The sequence below is a fragment of the Saimiri boliviensis genome, chromosome 9, assembly GCF_048565385.1.
Source record: "Saimiri boliviensis isolate mSaiBol1 chromosome 9, mSaiBol1.pri, whole genome shotgun sequence".
In the NCBI taxonomy this organism is placed as follows: domain Eukaryota; kingdom Metazoa; phylum Chordata; class Mammalia; order Primates; family Cebidae; genus Saimiri; species Saimiri boliviensis.
The window spans coordinates 90,830,193-90,850,962 of record NC_133457.1 but is presented as its reverse complement, the minus strand read 5'-3'; the positions used below and the strand labels follow the sequence as shown (position 1 = coordinate 90,850,962).

Below are 20,770 nucleotides of genomic sequence, written 5' to 3'. Positions count from 1 at the left end.
TCAGACAAGGAAAGCGGTACTGAGGTAGCTGTAAGCTTGGAGTTTGGCGGGGAGAAGACAGACAAACGTCACAAGGAGCAACGGCAGAGAGGTGGGTGGGTGGCAGGAGTAACCACCGCACTTCCCACGCAGCGGTGAGCAGCGTGCCTCATATTTACATCCAATCATTTACAGTACGTAATTCCAGAGAGCAGAAAATACCAGAGGACAACGGCGGCATTGTGTCAAACATTTCACTTGGTTTCCATAAAGTACAAAATAATTTAACATTATGCCTCTACATTTCAAAATTCACATCGATAAACCATCCTAACAATTGTCAAAATGTAAACCAATTCAAAGTTTACAGTCTTAGTAAACATAACTAAATCTCTTAATTCAAAAGGACGTTTGATACAAATCACATTACTCCAATGATTCCAACATTCATTTCCCATGCACTGTGAAAATATAAATGACTATGGCAAGGTTCCTGCCCTTGAAGAGCCCGCAGCCTGGCAGACGAGACAAACGTCAACTCTGCCCAGTTAGAATTACTGTGACGCACAGCCTGAGAAGGTATGAGCATACTGCCATGGAGCACAAAGAGGGATTCATCCTTTCTGGAGTTTCCGCAAGGGCTCAGGAGAGAGGTCTTGGGCTCAAGAAGAAATGAGTTTGGAAGAGAGAAAGTGACTACGGGAGGAGAGGCTCCCAGGCAGAGGACACATGGGCACAGAGAGGAGGTCCAGGGCCAATGAAGGGACAGTGTGGCTGAAGCGGGGTGTAAAAGGCAACAGCTAGTGATATGAAGGCCCAGACTTAGTCCTGTGAAGTAAGGAGCCACTGCTAGTCATGCTTTAATCATCGAACACTGGTTCATGAGGTCAGGAAGAGATAGGACAGAAAGTGAGCAGGAAGGTTCTGGCTGTATTGTAGGCAGTGACTGCCTGCTCTCCCCAGCAAACTAAACTCTTTAGAAGCCCACACCCACCGTGCCCGCCTTTCTTCATCCTTTCTTCTGTCTCTTTTTTCCCTTTATGATCTGCTTCCCCTCTGTCCTTAAGTCTTCAAAATGGAGCCCGCATTGGAAAGGCATAGGCGAGGAGCAAAGGAGCAGGACTAGAAACAAATATGGCTAACTGAGTTACCATAGAGAAACGGTAACCGTCTTGGACAAAGGTCTGCAGATGATGGGAACAAATTCATTTTCAAGAGTTTTCCTAAAGTGCCCAGTTCCACCAAAGTGTTGGAAAATCTCATTCGATATGGGAAAAGTATACAGAACCCTTGCAGAAAACTCCATTTCCTAAACTATTTTCCATTAAATATCAATGTTACAAATGCAATACCATAGGATTTCAGAGCCTATCTTCACACAAACAAGATCTGACCAAAATTGCATTGCTTAGCTTAAAATATAATATACAATGTGTAATTTCAAGTCTTAGGTTCTCAGCTACTACCAAAATATGTCAATATATGAACAAACTGCCTCATGAAAAACATGCAGTAAAAGGTAGATGCAAATAAGCCATCCCTTTAGGGTAGACACTATATTTAAATTTCTCGTCGTATTATAAAACCGTTCTACAAAAGTAACACCTTCCTGAAATTTCATTTTGTAATGAAGAAAATAAATGTTTCATTTTATTTAACATTCATTCTTAAGTTAGTTAACACAATCTGCTTCTAATCCAATAAATCCTAGTATAATCTGAAACACACGCATATACATTTAGTAAGACCTACATTTCTAAATAAATTACATGCATGATGTACAATAAAGAATACCAATATGAGAATTCAGGACATTTATTTTTCTGCATGGAAATTTAACTACTGTACAACACACACATACAAAACCGACCGACAAAGCAACAGTGTGTAATAGATAGTGAGAGACACACAAAATAAGCATATTTAAAATGCCTACAAACAGGCTTTTTTTTTAGGCAACAAAATTATATCCAGTCCTTGACATCTTCTCATACTCACCTAGCACCACAGATGCAAGGACCTAACAGTAAACATGTACAATCCCATGCTTAAAACCTAAAGCATGCACTGAATTGAATTTATATGTTGTGAGCTACTGTACTAAGTACGCAATACATACTTTTTCTTACTCATATTTTATACATTAAATTACCCTGCAGCATTTTGAAATTTCAACATTGATGTAAAACAACTTTTGAAAGATTTATGAAACAAGTTTCAAGGTTCACCTTCAGGCTGGTTTGGTTAAGTGGAAAAATGGCAGCAGCCTCAAGGTCCATACTGAATGCAAACGGTGTTATGTGCATGTCAACCCATGTAAAAAATACCTATATACAAGATGGCACAAGATTTGTGCAGTTGGAATCACCAGTGCAAATGCATGCATTTGAGGTACTTATTTTTCCATGGTCAGGTATAATAATGCATAGTCATTTTCCTCAAGTGCTAAAGATTTCAGACCTGATCAAATGTAAAGTTATAAGTGTAAATATGAGCTACTTATATAATTTCAAAGTGCTACAAACATTCGTTTAACATTATAGATTTATATATTTAGTTTAAAATATTTATATTTGCCAACCAATACATTTTCTCACTATAAAGAGACTGACTGGCAATTATACCTGGCCAAGTGATTTAAATAGCATACTTGAAATTCTTGCAAGAACTGTAGTGAAAGAGTTAAATACTTCATTATTGCTTCATTGAACTGAGAAGCCCAAAAGGCATAAACAATGCTCAGTGATGAAAAATGAATACCCAGAACAGCGGTGCATGCCCCCAAAATGACCTCTGTGCAACAAAAACTAAGCATTCTCCACGTTATCAATGCCATTGGCATCCACGTGGATATCAGAATCCCCACACAAAGAGGAGGGGACAAAGCGGCTAACAGTGGGACACAAACAGCTCTTAAGCTCTGGCAATTCTTGCTTCAGGCGTTCCAACTGCTCCACTTGGAATATATTTGGCTGTTCAGGCATCCAATCATATATCCTATGATGAAACAAACACAAAATACATAAAATACTGTAATTTTATGGCTTATCGAAGACCTGCCTGACTCAACCTTTTCATAAGAATTCATTTACAGAATGCCTGGACATCCATATCAGAGGTTTTGTTTTGTTTTAAAGGTGAACGTGTCCATTCTATTTTTAAAAATTTCCCTTCTCCCCAATATTTCCAATAATCCAGAATAGCAGCATTGCCCTTTTGTATCCCTGATGCAACGAAGCTCGATATAAAGCAACCAAATCAGAAAATGAAATGTCTAGTTTACTTGTGTTCTAGCTTAAAGTATCTGCTCTCCAACTTGCTTTTTTAAACAAATGAAAATCTATAAAGAACTGACAGTTCTGACTTCAAAGTCACCAAAGACGAAGATAAGAAGACTGCTCACCAGTGTGGGAACTACTATAAAGCTGCTCAATAACGTCATATGCATCCAGAGTGGAGAACTCTGAAAGAGCCTCCGGTGACTGACACTGGCACTGCCCATCAGCAGAGAAAGGATGGTCTCCTGTGCATGAAGGTAACAGCCAGGCAACTATGTGAAGGAGTCACAGAGAATCTTTACGACATCACAGTAGGAAAGAATTTTTTAAACAAGATTTTAAAAATATGGTGACTTGGCCAGGTGCGGTGGCTCACACCTGTAATCCCAGTACTTGGGGAGGCTGAGGTGGGCAGATCATGAAGACAAGAGTTTGAGACTAGCCTGGCCAGCATGGTGAAACCCTGTCTCTACTAAAAATACAAAATTAGCTGAGTATGGTGGTGCATACCTGTAATACCAGCTACTGAGGAGGCTGAGGCAGGAGAATGGCTTGAACCCAGGAGGTGGAGGTTGCAGTGAGCCAAGATCATGCCACTGCACTCCAGCCTGGGTGACAAAGCAAGACTCCACCTCAAAAAAAAAAAAAATTATATATATATATATATATATATATATATATATAGAGAGAGAGAGAGAGAGAGAGAGAGAGAGAGAGAGATCTGACTATATTAAAACAAAGAGGTTCTACTAATTAAAGACACATCTAAGAGAATGAAAAATGACCTCTGTGTTAAGGTATCAAGACAGAACAAACATCTAACTTCAATATCTCCCTATGTCCCAATAAAAATAAGACAAAGGGATTCTTCTTTTTTTTTTTTTTTGAGCGGAGTTTCGCTCGTTACCCAGGCTGGAGTGCAATGGCGCTATCTCGGCTCACCGCAACCTCCGCCTCCCGGGTTTCAGGCAATTCTCCTGCCTCAGCCTCCTGAGTAGCTGGGATCACAGGCACGCGCCACCATGCCCAGCTAATTTTTTGCATTTTTAGTAGAGATGGGGTTTCACCTCGTTGACCAGGATGGTCTCGATTTCTTGACCTCGTGATCCATCCGCCTCGGCCTCCCAAAGTGCTGGGATTACAGGCTTGAGCCACCGCGCCCGGCCAGGATTCTTTTTTTTTTTTTTTTGAGACGGAGTTTCACTCTTGTTACCCAGGCTGGAGTGCAATGGCACGATCTCGGCTCACTGCAACCTCCGCCTCCTGGGTTCAAGCAATTCTCCTGCCTCAGCCTCCTGAGTAGCTGGGACTACAGGCACGTGCCACCATGCCCAGCTGATTTTTAGTATTTTTAGTAGAGACGGGGTTTCACCGTGTTGACCAGGATGGTCTCGATCTGTTGACCTCGTGATTCACCTGCCTCGGCCTCCCAAAGTGCTGGGATTACAGGCTTGAGCCACCGCGCCCGGCCGACAAAGGGATTCTTAAAAAAAAGAAAAAAATCCATTAAGTATGAGAAAAGCCCAAGAGACAAAGCTAAAACATTTTGGAAACTGGACAACAGATGGATAAATAAGAACTAAAAGGTTTTCGGTAAGAGAACTGAAAAGGCTGGCTCACAGGCCAGAGGTAGGAAACCACCCCTACTCCTAATCTCCCAGCTACAGGAGAAAACAATCTAATCAGGAGGTTGCTAACCCAGAACACTATTTCTAAGTTTGATCCTGTTGAAGACTTTTGAGCTCTGTACAACCATATCCAAGTGTGTAGTAATTTAGTGCCTGGCTGTGCCTACTCACTTTTTAAGGATGGTAATGAACCTATGGAAACAAGAGAAAAACAAACAGGAAGGACGATGGCTAATTACATTAAACAGACAGCAGAGACTAAGTGACCTCGATCACTTCTGGCTTGAGTCTCTACTGTGCCTTATTGAATAATCTTTTGATGACTGCAGTGATGATGTATGTGGAGCTGCTGTAAATGTTCGAGCTAAAGGTGATAAAATAGCAGTATGGACAACTGAATGTGAAAACAGAAAAGCTGTTACACATACAGGGAGGGTATACAAGGAAAGGTCAGGACTAACTCCAAAGATAGTGATTCCTTATCAGTCTCACATAGACACAGCTACTAAGAACGGCTCTACCACTAAAAATAAGTTTGTTATTTAAGAAGATACCTTCTGAGTACTCTCATAAGAGACCACGTCAAGCAATTGAGATTTGGGAGCTTAATCGAAGCCTCTTCAAAAATCAGAAGAAAATCTAGGCAAAACCATTCAGGACATAGGCGTAGGCAAGGACTTCATGACCAAAACGCCAAAAGCAATGGCAACAAAAGCCAAAATAGACACATGGGACCTAATCAAACTCCACAGCTTCTGCACGGCAAAATAAACAAGTCAGCAGAGTGACTCGGCAACCAACAGAATGGGAAAAAATCTTTGCAGTCTACCCATCTGACAAGGGGCCGATACCCAGAATTTACAACGAACTAAAACAGATCTACAAGAAAAAAACAAACAAGCCCATTCAAAAGTGGGCAAAGGATATGAACAGACACTTTACCAAAGAAGACATACAGGAGGCCAACAAACATATGAAAAAATGCTCATCATCACTGGTCATTAGAGAAATGCAAATCAAAACCACATTGAGATACCATCTCACACCAGTTAGAATGGCGATCATTAAAAAAACTGGAGACAACAGATGCTGGAGAGGATGTAGAGAAATAAGAACACTTTTACACTGTTGGTTGGAGTGTAAATTAATTCAACCATTGTGGAAGACAGTGTGGCAATTCCTCAATGACCTAAAAACAGAAATCCCATTTGACCCAGCAATCCCATTACTGGGTATATATCCAAAGGATTATAAATCGTTCTACTGTAAGGACACATGCACACGAATGTTCATTGCAGCACTGTTTACAATAGCAAAGACCTGGAACCAACCCAAATGCCCATTGATGATAGACTGGATAGGGAGAATGTGGTACATATACACCATGGAATATTACGCAGCCATCAAAAACGATGAGTTCGCGTCCTTTGTAGGGACATGGATGAACCTGGAAATCATCATTCTCAGCAAACTGACACAAGAGCAGAAAATCAAACACCGCATGTTCTCACTCATAGGCGAGTGTTGAACAATGAGAACACATGGACACAGGGAGGGGAGCACTACACACTGGGGTCCGTTGGAGGGAAACAGGGGAGGGACGGGGTGGGTGGGGAGGTTGGAAGAGATAGCATGGGGAGAAATGACAGATACAGGTGAGGGGAAGGAAGGCAGCAAACCACACTGCCATGTGTGTACCTATGCAACAATCTTGCATGTTCTTCACAAGTACCCCAAAACCTAAAATGCAATAAAAAATCTAAAAACACACACACACACACACACACACACACACACACACAAAAACAGAATAGACTGCATTTAAATTTGATTTCCCTCCAAATGTTGCTAAGACATAAAAAGTCTCAATTTCTCATTTGCTTTTCTCTTGTACTTCTGTGTTCATTTTTTTTGGGGGGTGAGGGGGATGTTAAGAGTGTCCACTATACCAATCAAAGAATTACAGTATACATCATCCTAAAATCCATAAATGTGTTCCTGGCCCATTCTGTAATAGTTCAGTAGAATTACCATTAATTACACATACATTACATTTTACCTATCCACAATATTCAAAAAACAATTTGGCATCTGTATACTTTACAGGAAAAACAATTCTATTGATGTTCTATTGTATGCAGGAGCATATTTTGCTGGTGTGAAAGACTATGGTGCATATAGTTTTCTAGCAATTTTGTTTCTTTTTACAGCACTGTCTTTGCTGTACTCTTGCTGATGGATTTTAGATTTTAACCTACTTGTTTCCCTGCTTAATAAAATGAGTGATTCTGATTTCGGTTTTTAATTTTCTTAGCTTTTGCTTTTTTCCTCATGTGACCACTGGTGAAGGATCCAGGAATATGACATGAAAGTGAAATAAATATTGATTTTGTGCATTCTTTGATAATTTTTTTGTAACTACAAAGATTTGCTACAAATTTATGCACTTCATTCAAATCAGTGATCTATATGTGTGTGATTTCCTAAACATAGTTGTGAATCATAAAAAATGTGACATGTGGCCAGGCACGGTGGCTCAAGCCTGTAATCCCAGCACTTTGGGAGGCCGAGGCGGGTGGATCACGAGGTCAAGAGATCGAGACCATCCTGGTCAACATGGTGAAATCCCGTCTCTACTAAAAATACAAAAAATTAGCTGGGCATGGTGGCACGTGCCTGTAATTTCAGCTACTCAGGAGGCGGAGGCAGGAGAATTGCCTGAACCCAGGAGGCGGAGGTTGCGGTGAGCCGAGATCGCGCCATTGCACTCCAGCCTGGGTAACAAGAGCGAAACTCCGTCTCAAAAAACAAAAAAAACAAAACAAACAAACAAAAAAAACCGTGACATTGTAATTACATTTCTAACTAGAATTAGTATGTCTTTATGTATCTTTACGCTGTATTTTATCACTTCGTATTACTTAGGTTATTTTGCTTTGGTTAAAAATGGCTCAAGTAGAAAAGCAGTCCCATTCATTTTAAGAGTGTACAAAACTGTAAATAAAATGTGTACAGTGAATTGTCTTTTAGACAACCAGAAAAAAAATAATTAAATAAATAAAAGCAGCAGTACATTCCTCTTCAATTGGGAGTAAAAGGTAGAGGAACTAAGAGAGGATGAGGGGAAAAGTCTGATTCAAATGAAGTATTTCCTTTCCTCTACTCCCTGCTGTTGCGGCTGCCCCCATCCCCTAACCAAGAGTTTCATTTTGAGAAGTAAACAGCAGTCTTTTGAAATGGAAGATAATTTGGGCATTTTACAAAACCATCAGCATTGAGGCAATTCAGAGACATTGTGTATGTGTCACATGCTAAATACAGCAACATTCCTTCTTCCTGCAGCTCTCTTCCCTCACTTGACTCTGAGAACCGTGGCAGCCAGACCTGGAACCCCCAGGTAGAATACACAGATTCTTTTATATGGAATCTGATCAGCCAAAAGGTAAAATTCTAAATCTACTGACATCAGAGGTATGAACCAACTGGCCACCTAGATCATCTCTGTTGCCCAGGCTGGAGTGCAGTGGCATGATTTCGGCTCACTACAGCCTCTACCTCCTGGGTTCCAGCAATTCTCCTGCCTGAGCCTCCTGGGTAGCTGGGATTATAGGCACACACCACTACACCCAGCTAATTTTTGTATTTTTAGTAGAGACAGGGTTTCACCATGTTGGCCAGGCTGGTCTTGAACTCCTGACCTCAGGTGATCCACCCGCCTCAGCCTCCCAATGCAAGGATTACACACGTAAGCCACTGCACCTGGTCAAGAAAGCTTCTAATATGGAAGATTCCAAAGAAAACAGATGAATATCCCCAAATGACAAAAACAAAAGATCCATTATGGGCCAGGCATGGAGGCACACGCCTGTAGTCCCAGCACTTTGGGAGGCTGACGTGGAAGGATTTCTGGAGCTCAGGAGTTTGAGGGCAGCCTGGGCAACATGGGAAAATCTCATCTCTACAAAAAAAAAATACCAAAATTAGCTAGATGTAGCAGTGTGTACCTGTAGTTCAAGCTACCCACGGGACTGAAGTGGGAGGATCTTGAGCCCAGGAGGTCAAGGCAGCAGTGAGGTGAGACTGCGCCACTGCACTCCATCCTGGGCAGCAGAGTGAGAGAGATCCAATCTCAAAAACAAAAAAAGAGATCCTTAATGACTCTGCATATGTTCATACTAATGAATAGTATGTTCATTAAATGAGAATAGGATGCTAAATATATAGAAAAGAGTATATTAAGAGAAGAAAAGACAGTTCTTCGAAATTGAAGACACAATAGCAGACATGAAAATTCAGTAGAGGCCAGGCAGGGTGGCTCCTACCAGTAATCCCAGCACTTAGGGAGGACAAGGCAGGTGGATTTGCCTGAGCTCAGGAATTCGTGGCCAGCCTGGGCAACATGGCAAAAACCTGTCTCTACTAAAACACAAAAAATTAGCCAGGTGGGTACCTGTAGTCCTACCTACTTGGGAGGTTGAGGCATGAGAACTATATGAACCCAGGAGACAAAGGTTGCAGTGAGCCCAGATCGTACCACTGCACCCCAGCCTGGGTGATAAGAGACTCTGTCTCCAAACAACAACAACAATAACAGAAGAACTCAATAGAATAAGTAGAAAGACAGAAAATTTTTCAAATGAAGCATGTGTGCACGCATACGCACACACACACACACACACACACACACACACACACAACCAAACAGGAGAAAAAAATGAGAAATCTGGTTCAAGAGCTATTTGGTTCAAACAAAAAGACTTCTATAAGGGGGGAAAAAAAATCCAGAAAACTGAAAGGGGCAAGAATCAAAAGAAATATTTTTGAAAAAATTTTCCCATGTTTAAGAACATATATTGATAGACTAAAAGGGTTACCAAGTGTCCAGCAAAGTGGGCAAAACCAGACCTGCAAGAAAACACATCTCTATAGAATTTCACAACAGTGGTAACATAAAGAAGACCCTCAAAGCTTCCAGAGAGGAGACACGGATTATATGTGAGAGAACATAATCAAGATGGCTTCACACTCAACAGCAACACTGGAATGGTAAAGATGATGGAGAGTATTTCTTTTTATTTCTTATTTTATTTTAAGACAGGGTTTCACCATGTTGGTCAGGTTGGTCTTGAACTCACGACCTCAGGTGATCCGCCCGCCTTGGCCTCCAAAGTGCTTGGATTACAGGCGTGAGCCACTACGCCTGGCCAATGGAGAGTATTTCTAAAATTCTAAAGTATTTCTAACACAGACTTCTATACATGGCCACAACATTTCTAGGCATGTAAGACCTCGAAAATGTTTACCTCCCATGTCCTCCTTTTTTGAAGAAGATGCTGAAAGACATGTTCTGTACAATTCACTGAACCAAGAAAGAAAAAGATATGGGCTGCAGGAAACAGGAGATCTAACACAGAGAACGCCAGGGCACAGGATGATAGCTGTGTGCAACCAACCAATCAGTACTGAGCAGCCCAGTGCAATGGCAGATGCATTAAGGGCTATCACTCCGAGAGGGACAATGTCATTCTAGCAGCTATGAATACAATGCCTCATGAGCCTTAACTGGCATATTACTTAAATATGGTCTTAACCGTGACCTGGTTAAGTTTCCACATTACCTGCAGGATTATAATGCCTTGCCCTACTCCTGAGAACTGGTAACAGGCTACAATGAGTATAGAACCAGGAACTGCTATACTGCCTGACCCACAGACGGATGTGCTGAGTAGAGACCCAGCGGGCCACACAATCACATCAGAAAGTTAAGACTAGCATTTAAGTGCACACACACACACCAAGGAGTACACACATAAGCAGGAAGTATCTAAAGGACACTTTGAACTGTTTCAGGTACATACTTGTAAATATACCTTATTTGTGTACTGGGTTGCCACATAAGATAGGTTGAGTGCAAAAAGGTTTGAAAGTCACTTTACTATCATTAATATTCATAGCAACCCTATATAATAGCAATTGCCCGACAGCAACCTAAATGTTCTTAAATAGCAGTGTAAGTTGTGTTAAAGACAACAATGGAATATTAATATGACCATGAAAAGGAAAAAGGTATAGCTAAATGCACGATATAGGTTAATTTTAAGAACATAATTACAAGTTTTTCAAAGTATAATTAGAGCTTGAATCTATACAAAACTACAGCTGGGGCAGGAGAATCACTTGAACCTGGGAGATGGAGGCTGAGGCAGGAAAATTGCTTGAACCCAGGTTGCAATGAACCAAGAGAGTGCCACTGCCCTCCGGCCTGGGCAGCAGAGCAAGGCTCTGTCTCAAAAAAAACATAAAAAACGGCCTCTTACTCATCACCCTATGTGCAAATTTCCCAAACAAAATACCAGAAAATGATATGCAGCAGTTTAGTGTTTGATCATCGAAAACACACACTCACCACACCTCTCTCCAATCCAAAATGCCTCAAAGGCTCCAAGTCACTAATAATTCAAAACCTTCCATATGATGTCTAAATTTGGTAATTAAAAAAAATAGCACGAGCAGATTTAGAAACAGAGATAACTGCCAGAAGAGCCAGATAATAAAGATATTAGGGGATAGGGTCTCAGCCAGGGACAATGGAAGAAATAGGTTAAAAAAAATATTGTTTTTTACTATAAGACTTATCAAACTATTTGAATTTTTAAAGTATATACATGTACTTCTTTGATTAAAATTAAACATTAAAAATTAAAACTTTTGAGGGTAAAAACCAACTCAACACAACCACCAGACCCCTCCTCAGTCCCTATCACAAATCCGGGCCAGGAGTGCCTGGCCACCTCCCCGAAATCCTCAACACAGTCGTGCCCTGATTTACCCTCTTGCCTCTGCCTAGAAAACAAATCCTGTCGAAGTCAACATAACCACTCCCCACATTCCAACTCAGTTCTTCCTCTTTAAAGCTCCAAGCCAGGAAAAACTTTAAGCACCTGTTACATCATGTATCTTCCTGTTCTCCTTTACACGTCAAAATTTGATTCCAATCAAGTAAAGCCCTTAAGATGAAGGATCTGCCTGAAATTTGTATACTCTACAAAACCATAAATGGTATAATCTCATAATATACTCCCTTGCCTAAAAATATTTGTAATCATTTCTTGTAACAAAAATATAACCATATATATTCAAAAATTTGCTGAAGCCAGCACTTGTCTCAAATTATTAATTTAAAACTTTAATTTTAATAAAATTAATTGGAAATGTTAAAGAGAGCTATGAGTTATGCATGCTGTTTCATGTAAAATAAACCAAATAGGTTAAAAGGCAGGTAGGCAGGATTAACTTGAACTACAATTTTAAAACCAAACTAACTGAGACAAAATACTGGGAGGAAAACAAGCTTTATTAAGAAAGTAATATAATTTTATGGTAAGAATAGTAATATGAACCAAATCCAAGTATTGTTTAAAGCAGGCCTAGTGAGGCTTTATCACTTACTCTTTGTAGGACACTCCTCAAGCCCAGGCAATCTTCATCTTACTGCACTTTGTCTTCTTTTCTTATAATTGCTTATAATTTCATTTCATTTTATATGAGATGGGGCCTCCTCCCAGAGTGCTGTGATTACAGGCATGAGCCACCAGGCCCCACCATGCCCCACCGGCGCCTCTTTTCAGATACTGTGTTTCTTACAAATTGAAGGTTTGTGACCACTGCACTCAGCAAGTCTGTTCGTGCCATTTTCCCAACAGCATGTGCTCACTTCGTGCCTGTCACATTTCGATAATTCTCACAATATTTCAAAGTTCCTCATTATGATTCTATCTGTTATGGTGATCTGTGATTAGTAATGTTTGATGTCACTACTGTCATTGTTTTTAGGTGCCATGAATCGTACCCATAAATCAGTATGTTCTGACTGCCCCACTGACCAGCTTCTCCCCTATCTTTCTGCCTCTCCTCTGGCCTCCCTATTCCCTGAGGCACACCCATATTGAAATCAGGCCAATTAACCTTACAATGGCCTCTAAGAGTTCCAGTGAAAGGAAGAAACTTAAATCTCTCAATGTAAATAAAAAACTAGAAATAATTAACATTAGCGAGGAAGGCTTGCTAAAAACTAAGATAAACTGAAAGCTGGGCCTCTTGCACCAAACTGTTACCCAAGTTATGAATGCAAAGAAAAAGTCCTTGAAGGAAACTGAAAGTGCTATTAACGGTGAACACAACAATGATAGTTAAGCAAAGCAGCCTTATTGCTGATGAGGAAGTTTTAATGGCCTTGATAGAAGATCAAACCAGCCAAAACATTCCCTTAAGTCAAAAAATTCAAAGGGCTTCACTCCCTTTAGTTCAGCAAGGCTGAGAGAGGTAAGGAAGCTGCAGAAAAGTTGGAACCCAACAGAGGTTGGTTCATGAAGTTTCAGGAAAACAAGCTGTCTCCATAATGTAAAAGTGCAAGGTGAAGCAGCAAATAGTGATGGAGAAGCTACAGCAAGGTATCCAGAAGGTCGTGCTAAGATCACTTAAGTGGCCACATTGAACAACAGATATTCAATGTAGATGAAACAGTCTTCAACTGGAAGATGCCATCTAGACCTTTCATAGCTTAAGAGATGTCAATGCCTGGCTTCAAAACTTCAACAGGTCGCCTCTCTTGTTAGGGGCTAATACAACTGATGATGAGTTTAAGCTGAAGCCAATACTCATTTAACATTCTGAAAGCTGTAGGACCCTTAAGAATTAAGTTTAATCCACTCTGTCTGTGCTCCAGAAATGCAGAAAAGCCTGGACGACAACTGAATATTTCAAGCCCACAGTTGAGACCTATAGCTCAGGAAAAAAAAGATACTTTTCAAAATATTGCTGTTCATTGACAATGCACCTGGTCACCCAAGAGCTCTAAGAGAGATTGCTGTTTTCATGCCTGTTAACACAAAATCCATTCTGCAGCCCATGGATCAAGGAGTCACTCTGACTTTCAAGTCTTATTACCTTAGAAATACATTTCAAAGACTGTAACTGCTATAGACAGTGATTCCTCAGTGATTCCTCTGAAGGATCTTGACAAGGTAAATTGAAAACTTTTCATCATTCCAAGTATCATTAAGAACATTTCGGCCGGGCACGGTGGCTCAAGCCTGTAATCCCAGCACTTTGGGAGGCCGAGGCGGGTGGATCACAAGGTCGAGAGATCGAGACCAACCTGGTCAACATGGTGAAACCCCGTCTCTACTAAAAATACAAAAAATTAGCTGGGCATGGTGGCGCGTGCCTATAATCCCAGCTACTCAGGAGGCTGAGGCAGGAGAATTGCCTGAACCCAGGAGGCGGAGGTTGCGGTGAGCCGAGATCGCGCCATTGCACTCCAGTCTGGGTAACAAGAGCGAAACTCCGTCTCAAAAAAAAAAAAAAAAGAACATTTCTGGGCCGGGCGCAGTGGCTCAAGCCTGTAATCCCAGCACTTTGGGAGGCCAAGGCAGGTGGATCATGAGGTCAAGAGATCGAGACCATCCTGGTCAACATGGTGAAACCCTGTCTCTACTAAAAATACAAAAAATTAGCTGGGCATGGTGGCGGGTGCCTGTAATCCCAGCTACTCAGGAGGCTGAGGCAGGAGAATTGCCTGAACCCAGGAGGCAGAGGTTGCGGTGAGCCGAGATCGCGCCATTGCACTCCAGCCTGGGTAACAAGAGCGAAACTCCGTCTCAAAAAAAAAAAAAAAAAAAAAAAACATTTCTGATTCATGGGACAAGATCAAAATATCAACATCAACAGGGCATTTGGAAGAAGCTGATACCAATCCTCATAGATGACAGAGGGGTTCAAGACTTCAGTGGAGTCACTGTTGATGTGGTGGAAAAAGCAAGAGACCTAGAAATAGAAGTGGACCCTAAAGATGTGACTGAATTGCTGCAATCTCATGATAACACTTTAACAGATGAAGAGCTGCTTCTTGTGGATGAGGGAAAAAAATGGTCTTCTAAGATACATCCACTCCCAGCAAAATGCCCTGAATATTGTTTAAATGACAACAAGAGATTTAGAATATTACAGAAACTTAGTTAATAAAGCAGCAGCAGGGTTTGAGAAAACAGACAGACTCCAATTTAAAGATGTCCCACAGTGGGATCAGGCGTGGTCACCACCTGTAATCCCAGCAGGTGATTACAGGTGGAGGCCAAGGCAGGCATATCACCTGAGGACAGCATGGCCAATATGGCAAAACCCTGTCTCTACTAAAAATACAGAAATTAGCTGGGTGTGGTCATGCATGCCTATAATCCCAGCTACTCTGGAGGCTGAGGCAGGAGAATCACTTGAATTCAGGAGGCGGAGTTTGCCATGAGCCGAGATTGTGCCCTTGCACTGCAGCCTGGGTGACACAGTGAGACTCCATCTCAAAAAAAAAAAAAAAAAAAAAAAAAGAAGAAAATAAAAATAAATGAATAAAGATGTTTTGGCCAGCCACGGTGGCTCACGCCTATAAAACCAGTACCCTGGGAGGCTGAGGTGGGTGGATCACTTGGGGTTGAGAGTTCTAGAGCAGCCTGGCCAACATGGTGAAACTTCGTCTCTATAAAAATACAAAAATTAGGCCGGACGTGGTGACTCACGCCTGTAATCCCAGCACTTTGGGAGGCAAAGGTGGGCAGATCACAAGGTCAGGAGTTCGAGACCAGCCTGGCCAACACGACAAAACCCCGATTCTACTAAAAATATAAAAATTAGCCAGCCATGGTGGTGGGTATCTGTAATCCCGGCTACTTGGGAGGCTGAGGCAGCAGAATCGCTTGAACCCAGAAGGCAGGGGTTGAAGTGAGCTGAGATCATGCCACTGCACTCTAGCCTGGGTGAAATAACAAAACTGTCTCAAAAAAAAAAAAAAAAAAATTAGCCAGGCATGGTGGTGTACGCCTATAATCCCAGCTACCCAGGAGGCTGAGGCAGAAAAATCATTTGAACCCGGAAGGCAGAGATTGCAGTGAGCCAGGATCATGCAAAACAAAAAAGATGTTTTACTATAGGTGAAAATGCTCTAAACACCATCATGTGCAACAGAGAAATACTATGCAAAAGGAAGAGTCCACTGGTGCAGCAAACATTATTTCTGTCTTATTGTAAGAAACTGCCACAGCCACCTCAAACTTCAGCAACCACCACCCTCACCAGTCAGCAGCCATTAATGTCAAGGCAAGAGCCTCCAGCAGCAAAATGATTATGATTTGCTGAAGGGAGATTGTTAGCATTTCTTAATAATGTATTTTGAAATTAAGATTTCAAAATACTGTGTTTTCTCAGACACAAAGACACAACACTGTCATATACTTGATAAACTACAGTGTAGTGTAAACATAACATTTATATGCACTGTGAAACCAAAAGATCTGGGACTTGCTTTGCTGTAGTGGTCTGGATCCCAGCCTTCACTATCATTGAGGTCCACACTTGTATAAGCTGGCCTGCTAATCCCTCAGCAGAGTAAATGACATTCCCTCTAACCCCAAATGTCTTTATACTAAAAAAAATTTTTGTTCTCAGATTAGATTAATGGCTGCCAAGGAAGCTGATGGGGGAAAAAAAAAAAGAGATTTGTCCAATAAATTATTTGAATTCCTATTGTGTGTGCCAGATTGTTCTAACCTCAATAACAATGAATAAATCAGGTAAACAGCTTTGCCCTCCTCATGGAGCCTACATTCTCATTTGCATGTATACATTAGTGCCAAGGAGGATGGAGAAAAGGCGCTAGGGAGAAAAACCAAGTAAAATACAGCATAGTATATGTGGTGAGTTAGATGATGATAAATGATATGGAGACAAGTCAGGAAGTGCACTGTGAATAGAGGCTGTTATTTGAAATTTGTTATTCAAGACAGGCCTCACCGAGGTGACATTTCAATTGTTAACCAAAGTCTTTCTCTGAAGAATGGGAAACAGCAGATGGGAGAAATTTGTGAAAGGTCAGAGAGGGCAAGAGGGCTGGAAGGTGGTGGGGGTAGAGGGGTGCAGATTGGCTCATACAGGGCCCTGAGACTTTGGCTTTTCCTTTAGGTGACACAGAAAACCATGGGAGAATTTTAAGTAGCAACATGATCAGACATAAGTCTTAAAAGCTCCCTTCTGGCTGCTGCACTAGTAATAAACAGCCTGATGGTTAAGGGTGGAGGCAGTCAGCAGGGGGCAGCCGACCTCAACAATCCACACCAAAGATGAGCTGGTTTAGTTGAGAGTGACAACAGGTAACTTGGTGAGTAGACTGATTCAGAGTATATTTAAAGACAGAACAAAAAAGCTTTTCTATCTGACTGGATTTGGGGTATGTGATAAAGAACAGTCATGGAAGACTATGAATTGGTTTGAAATGTCACTGATACTGAAATCAGGAAGACTAAGAGGAACAGGTGTCAGCACTGGGAAATAAAAGTCTGGAGAGGTCTGGGGAATGGTCTGAGTTGAAAATATGTAAGTTTGGGAACATATAAAGTTATGAAAAGCCATAGAATTGGACAAGAGCACTGAAAAAGTCAGTTACCCCTCACCCCAAGGATGATTTAGTATATATGTATCTGAGTTAGGGCCCAGGCAACTGAATCCTTAACAAGCTTCCCACGTGATTCTGGTATCCTACAAACTGAAAACACCCACAGGCAAATGTCAAGATAATCTTAGGCTGAACTGCAGAATTTTAACTAAGTTTAATTTTATTTATAATTTTGTAAGATGGAATCTATACTTCTAAATTCCATTTAAATTTTTCATAAAAAACAAATACCTATCATAAATTAGACCATTAACTCCAAGTTCCTTCAATTTCCTCCTGTTTTCCGGATCATTGGTGTCATCACCCCAGCAGAATATTACTAGTCCCTTAGCTTTTGCCTCTTGAATATAGGATGGATTTCTGAGCAAGTCTTCTGTATGTGCATTTATCCCCTAGAAGAAGAAAAATTCGTTGTGCATGAAAAGGAAACAAGTAAACTGCAAAGCTAGATGCCCACGCTCTAGATCAGTGATCTCCAAAGTATAGTAGGTGGGAAAAGAAAAGGTTAGATTTTTTTTCTTCCAATTACTTTCTTCTTTTTAATGGACATCTCATACATATATTCACAACATATTAATAAAATATACATAATTTATAAACATACACATTGAATGTGCCATCAAACAATTTTACTAATGGATGCTCTATCAAAACAACTTTACATACATCTGTAAAATGGGAATAATATTTTTTAAAAGGCATACAGTCTAACCATTTTTAGATTATTCATAAAATCTATTCAGAAAGTTAAACCGAAAAGTTTAATGTGGGCCTACAACAAATTTTGTACTTAATTAACTGTTTTTCATTCTGAGATCTAATATCCTCACTTTTAAGTAGAGCTACTTGTTTGCTACAGTTTATTCAAAACGTTAACGATTAGATGTGTAAAGTAAAATGAAATCTTTACTACTCCTCTAAAACAGAAAATTAAAAGATAAAAATTCAAACATAACTTACCAGTAGATTTTCAAACTGTGCAAAGCTCATTGCAATGGGGGTTGTCCGAGATCTGAGATCCATGAGTTCGGGATAAATCTCAGATTTTCCTTGAGTTAAAAATAATATGGGATATTTGTTCTGCTTTTGCCGAACCCTGAAAAGAAACAATTTAAAAAATACCTTTCAATGGGGGGTAACTAATACTCCTTTTTGAAATTTTAGAAAACACTAAAAGTATAAAGAAAACAAATGAGGCCGGGTATGGTGGCTCACACCTGTAATCCCAGCACTGTGGGAGGCCAAGGCGGGCAGAGAACTTGCAGTCAGGAGTTCAAGACCAGGTTGGCCAACATGGCGAACCCATGTCTACTAAAAATACAAAAATTGGCGAAGTGTCATGTGCACACCTGTAGTCCCACCTACTCAGGAGGCTGAGGCACAAGATTGCTTGAACCCTGAAGGCAGAGGTTGCAGTGAGACAAAATCACGCCACTGCACCCCAGCCTGGGCAACAGAACAAGACTCTGTTTCAAAAGAAAAAAAATTGATTTAAACAGACAACAAAGGTGTATAGTCCCATTACTCAGATATAACCACCATTAACATGTGTTGCCTTTCAGTCCAAAAATAAAAATTTCTAAGATGACAGCAAGAATGGGGTAGGGTTGGACAGTGGCAGAACAAAAACTAAAAACAACAACAACAACAAAAATTTAGGCAAGGTACAGTGCAGTGGCTCATGCCTGTAATCCAAAGACTTTGGGAAGCCACGGCAAGCGGGTTGCTTAAGCCTAAGAGTTTGACACCAGCCTGGGAAACGTGATGAGATCTCGTTTCTACAAAAAAAAAAAAATACAAAATTAGCCAGTCTTGATGGCATGCACATGTAGTCCCAGCTATTCAGGAGGCTAAGGCAGGAGGACTGCTTGTGCCCAAGGAGGTCAGGGCTGCAGTGAGTCATAATTGCACCCCTGTAGCCTGGGTGACAGAGTGAAATCCTATCGCAAAAAAAAAATTTATTTGATAAAAGATAAATTTAAAATCTTTCTATACAAGAGCTAAAATTTTCTCAGAAATCAGCAGTTATAAAGCTCTTGGGAGCTTACAACACGGTAAGGAGCGTATGACATGCCTGTAAAATAAAGGGTATAAGTCTCTAGGACCCAGTAGATGTGGACTTCACAGGAGTAGTAGGCATGCTAGCAAGCAGTCAAGAAAGGACATGAGAATACACACAACCTGACATGATTTGAGAGGACAGATCAAGGGGGAAAGCTGGACAACTACCCCACCTCCAGATTGGTGACTTAAGTCCTAGACACACTCTTACAGGAAAAAAAAACCTGAGTATTACTCACATTGTGCAAATATCTGCATCAAATGAAGAAAACACTATTCTCCTCTTCCCAGAATTTTCTAAAACAGTTTTTAAAATTATATCCAAAAACAGATTCATGTCAAAATATGTTGATAAGTTACCATCCCACATTCCATCCTATGTGAAAGAGATAGCAAAATAAAGTCACCGCACACCGTAAAATCACAGTCCTAGAAACTCTGTTTTTATTCTGGCAAACTGTGATAGAAAAAAAGTCCTCATCCAGTCCAACTATTATTTTACAGATGATGAAACCTGAAAAGATTAAGTGATCTGCCCATGATCACACAGCTGTTTAGTGATGACACAGATCATAATTCAGTTATACAGACTCTCACACAAAAAGCAAGTTACTATTAACTATAACATCAATAGACTTTTGCATTAAAGTTTTAATAAAATCTAAAACTCTATAATAAAAGTTAAAAGCTAAAACTCTAGAATTTTGCAATCCACTATGACTTTATTTCCATAAATGATAGGACATTTCATTTGCCAACACATTAACAAAATGCTCCTACTAATTGTTAATTACCAGTTTAAAAGTCTCATTCTTTGGGTCTTGGGCATATCAAGCAACCAAAAATTAATTAAAATAATTCAATAAACATAGCCAAGACACCAAACCAGCTCTATTGACATTCAAATATTAAATGGGTTAAGTACCAGTCACTGAAATCATTCTAGCTCAGAAAACTAAAAAGCACATATTAGGGAAACCTTGGTTGAGCATTCACTACATTAATGAGGACCAGCTTGTCACAAACAGCATGACTTGAGGGCAATTATAGATTATTCTGACCGAAACCAATTCAATGCCCAATCATGACATCTGAATCAACTACTTCCAACACCCCACGCATCTCATCAATTTGTACATACTCTCTGATATATTCAATAGTTAGCTAATTGTTTTCCACAACTGAAATATAAGTCCCAGCAAGAAAAAGCTTTATTCTCTTTTGTGCACTACTTGTCCCCAGCACTTGGAAAATGCCTGGCCCATAGCAGGTTTTCAAAAAATACTTGTTGAACAAAGAAATGACTAAATTTGGAAATGATTTAAAAC

The 20,770-nt window shown here is 40.4% G+C and overlaps 1 protein-coding gene and 1 pseudogene across 2 annotated transcripts in view; one reads left to right on the top strand and one right to left on the bottom strand.

Annotated features, from left to right (window-relative positions):
• Positions 1 to 1,778: 1,778 nt before the first annotated feature.
• The window catches only part of GPCPD1 (glycerophosphocholine phosphodiesterase 1), a 70,881-nt gene continuing 51,889 nt past the window's right edge, over positions 1,779 to 20,770 (bottom strand). For both annotated transcript variants that reach the window (XM_039479591.2, XM_074406279.1), the window contains 4 exons: positions 19,682 to 19,818; positions 18,342 to 18,477; positions 17,613 to 17,773; positions 1,779 to 2,976 (listed from right to left, as the gene is read on the bottom strand). In XM_039479591.2, coding sequence (XP_039335525.1) covers positions 2,787 to 2,976; positions 17,613 to 17,773; positions 18,342 to 18,477; positions 19,682 to 19,818 — 624 coding nt within the window. In that variant the 3' untranslated portion in view covers positions 1,779 to 2,786. The remainder of the gene's footprint in view (positions 2,977 to 17,612; positions 17,774 to 18,341; positions 18,478 to 19,681; positions 19,819 to 20,770) is intronic.
• On the top strand, positions 3,422 to 5,780 carry LOC104652211 (eukaryotic translation initiation factor 4E pseudogene; annotated as a pseudogene).